At 43.0% G+C, this 3,432-nt stretch overlaps 1 protein-coding gene across 1 annotated transcript; it reads left to right on the forward strand.

The window, feature by feature from the left end:
• Nucleotides 1-2,273: 2,273 nt before the first annotated feature.
• LOC142046040 (uncharacterized) lies at nucleotides 2,274-3,422 on the forward strand (the record flags this gene model as incomplete). Its single annotated transcript, XM_075061424.1, is given in 3 exon segments — nucleotides 2,274-2,352; nucleotides 2,634-2,998; nucleotides 3,000-3,422. Coding segments are annotated over 3 exon segments (867 nt in total), but the record flags the coding sequence as incomplete, so codon positions are not given.
• Nucleotides 3,423-3,432: the final 10 nt, after the last annotated feature.

Below are 3,432 nucleotides of genomic sequence, written 5' to 3' on the forward strand. Positions count from 1 at the left end.
CTAGATGACCTCTCAAGGTCCCTTCCAGTTCAATTATTCTATGTACCCACAATTTTTAAAGGTTACATAAAAAAAAATTGGGTTTGTGACCAATTTCCCCCACTTGTGCTCAGTGGAAAAAAAACCTGAAAGAGACTTTGGTTTTCTTCTTTTTTGTTAAATATTAGAAGTACACAAGTATTCTAATATTTTCTAAAAGACTCTATGGACAACTGAAGAACTATTAGGTTTACAAAATGCAGGGACATAACAAAGGAAACATGATTTTATCCCATGATTTTTTTTTTTTTAAGTATCAGTCACTGTAGTTAAAGCTGTGTGAAACTGGAATTTCATGGAAAATTCTGTGATTTTTAAATTTGTTCCAAATCAGAAAGAAATGTCAAAATTTGTTATCTCCTTTGACTGGACACAATATTCCAGTTGAGGCCTAATCAGCGTGGAGTAGAGAAGAAGTAGTATTTCTTGTGTTTTGTTTTCAACACTCATGCTAATACATACCAGAATGATGTTTGCTTGTTTTGCAAGAGTGGTACACCATTGACTCATATTTAGTTTGTGGTCCACTATGAACTCCAGATCCCTTTCCACGTACTCCTTCCTAAGCAGTCATTTCCCATTTTGAATGTGTGCAAGTGATTGTTCCTTCCCAAGTGGAGTATTTTGCATTTGTCCTTATTGAATTTCATCCTGTTTACTTCAGACCATTTCTCCAGTTTGTCCAGATCATTTTGAATTTTAATCCTACCCTCCAAAAAACTTGCAACCCCTCCCAGCTTGGTATTGTCCGCAAAAAACTTTATAAGTGTATTGTCTATGCCATTATCTAAATCATTGATGAAGATATTGAAGAGAACTGTACCCAGATATGATCCCTGTGGGACCCTACTTGATACACCCTTCCAGCTTTACTGTGAACCACTGATAAGTACTCTCTGGTGATGGTTTTCCAATCAATTATGCAAGCACCTTATAGTAGCTCCATCTAGGTTGTATTACCCTAGTTTGTTTATGAAAAGGCCATGCAAGAGAGTATCAAAAGCTGTATTACAGTCAAGATATACCACATCTACTGCTTCCCCCCATCCACAAGGCTTGTTACCCTGTCAAAGAAAGCTATCAGGTTGGTTCTTGATAAACCCATGCTGACTGTTACTTATCACATTATATTCTAGGTGTTTGCAAATTGATTGCTTAATTATTTGCTCCATTATCTTTCTGGGATCTGAAGTTCAGCTGACTGCTCTGTAATTCCCCGGGTTGTCCTAATTTCCCTTTTTATAGATTGGCACTCTAATTGCCCTTTTCCAATCCTCTGGAATCTCTCCTGTCTTCCATGACTTTTCAAAGATAATCACTAATGGCTCAGATATCTCCTCAGTCAGCTGCTTGAGTATTCTAGGATGTATTTAATCAGGCCCTGATGACTTGAAAACATCTAACTTGTCTAAGTCATTTTTAACTTGCTCTTTCCCTATTTTAGCCTCTGATCCTACTTCATTTCCACTGGCACTCACTATGTTAGGCATCCAATTGCTACTAACCTTTTTGGCCATTTCCCCATTTCTCGTTATTGTTTTACCCCCTTGTTGAATAATGGGCCTAAACTGTCCTTCATCTTCCTCTTGCTTCTAATGTATTTGTAGAATGTTCTCGTCACCCTTTGTCTCTGGTTAGTTTAATCTCACCTTCCTAATTTTGTCCTTACATGCTTGTGTTATTTGTTTATATTCATGCTTTATAATTTGACCTAGTTTCCACTTTGTAGGACTCTTTTTTGAGTTTCGGATAATTGAAGATCTCCTGGTGAAGCCAGGGTGGTCTCTTGCCATACCTTCTATCTGTCCTACACATTTGAGTATCTGGAGATCCACAGGGCTTCAGTAGTCAGACTCCTTGTGTCCCCTGCCTTGGGCTGGTTCCCTCCCCTGAGGTTCTCTGGCCTTCTGCAGTGTTGTGACAAGTGGCTTATTATCTGTTCTCTGACCAAGTAATCAATTCCCCATCTTTGGGGATCCCTAAATTTATTCCAGGAGAGACACAGCACATTTCCATCCAGTCACTAAGCTTTCCCATGGGTCTTCATGAACATTTTCCCTTCTTTGAAGATGAAATGTCCCTCCTGCAAAGAAAGAGGCTGGATGGGACCAGGCAGGATGTTGTCTCTGGGAAATGATCAATGGAGCTATAACAAACTCTGATAATCACACCCTTCCATTCCTATGAGAAGGACCCTCCGCTCCCCAAACACTTCACTAGACCTCATTTCCCACATGGACCAAGGGGAAGAACCCATTGCCCCAGACCCTCAAGATTCTTCAGAAAAGGAGACACTGAGCGATTCCCACACAGGTGAGGAATAAGTCAAACCAAACTCCAAAACTTTCAATGCCCCATAAGCTCTCCGACCCCTGCCTCCTCTTAGCTCAGTCAGAAAAATAGCCAGCAGGTGTCATACCCTCATGGCAGATGTCACTGATGGCCTCTCATCCATCCTGACTGGACCAGCCAGTAGTGACCTCTCCTCCATGTTCAGATGGGCTGAGGAGGCAGAATTGGTCCCTCTGCTTCTTCTCCTTTACTGGCTGGGTATTGAGCTTATCATCTGGTTTGTTTTGTTTTGTTGTACCCAGGAAGCGCCAAAGGGGAACTTTCCCAGAATCGTGAAAAGGAAAAAGCCAGTGAGAGTCAGTCTTATAAATGCCCTGACTGTGGGAAAAGCTTCCACTGGAGCTCACGCCTTGCCATTCATCGGCGAATCCACACGGGAGAGAAGCCACATAAGTGTGCCGACTGTGGGAAAGGCTTCAATTGGCGGGCACAGCTTGTCACTCATCGGAGATGCCACACGGGAGAGAAACCCTTAACATGTGAAGACTGCAGGAAAAGCTTCATGCAGAGCTCCATCCTTACTGAACACAAGAGAATACACACGGGAGAGACACCTTACAAATGTGACTATTGCAGGAAAAGGTTTGCCTGGAGCTCAGCCCTCGCTGTACCATAGGAGAATCCACGTGGAAGGGGAATCCTATCGATGTAAAGATTGTGGGAAAAGCTTCTGCGTGAGCTCAGATCTTAGCAAACATAGAAGAGTGCACACGGGAGAGAGACCCTATAAATTCCTCGACTGTGGGAAGAGCTTCAGAGTGAGCTCAAACCTCATGGCACATCGGAGGATCCACACCGGAGAGAGACCCTATAAATGCCCCAAATGTGAGCAAAGCTTCCGGCAGAGCTCCACCCTTCTTAAACATCAGAGACTACACTTGCAAGAGAGGCCCTATAAATGCCCTGAGTGCGGGCAAAGCTTCTGTGTCAGCTCAGCCCTGACTGTTCATCGGAGGATCCACACAGGAGAGAGACCTTACCAATGCAAAGGCTGTGGGAAAAGGTTCAGGAACAGCTCATCCCTTATCACCCACCAGAGGA

The sequence above is a fragment of the Chelonoidis abingdonii genome, unplaced genomic scaffold (assembly GCF_003597395.2).
Source record: "Chelonoidis abingdonii isolate Lonesome George unplaced genomic scaffold, CheloAbing_2.0 scaffold0678, whole genome shotgun sequence".
Classification (NCBI taxonomy): Eukaryota; Metazoa; Chordata; order Testudines; family Testudinidae; genus Chelonoidis; species Chelonoidis abingdonii.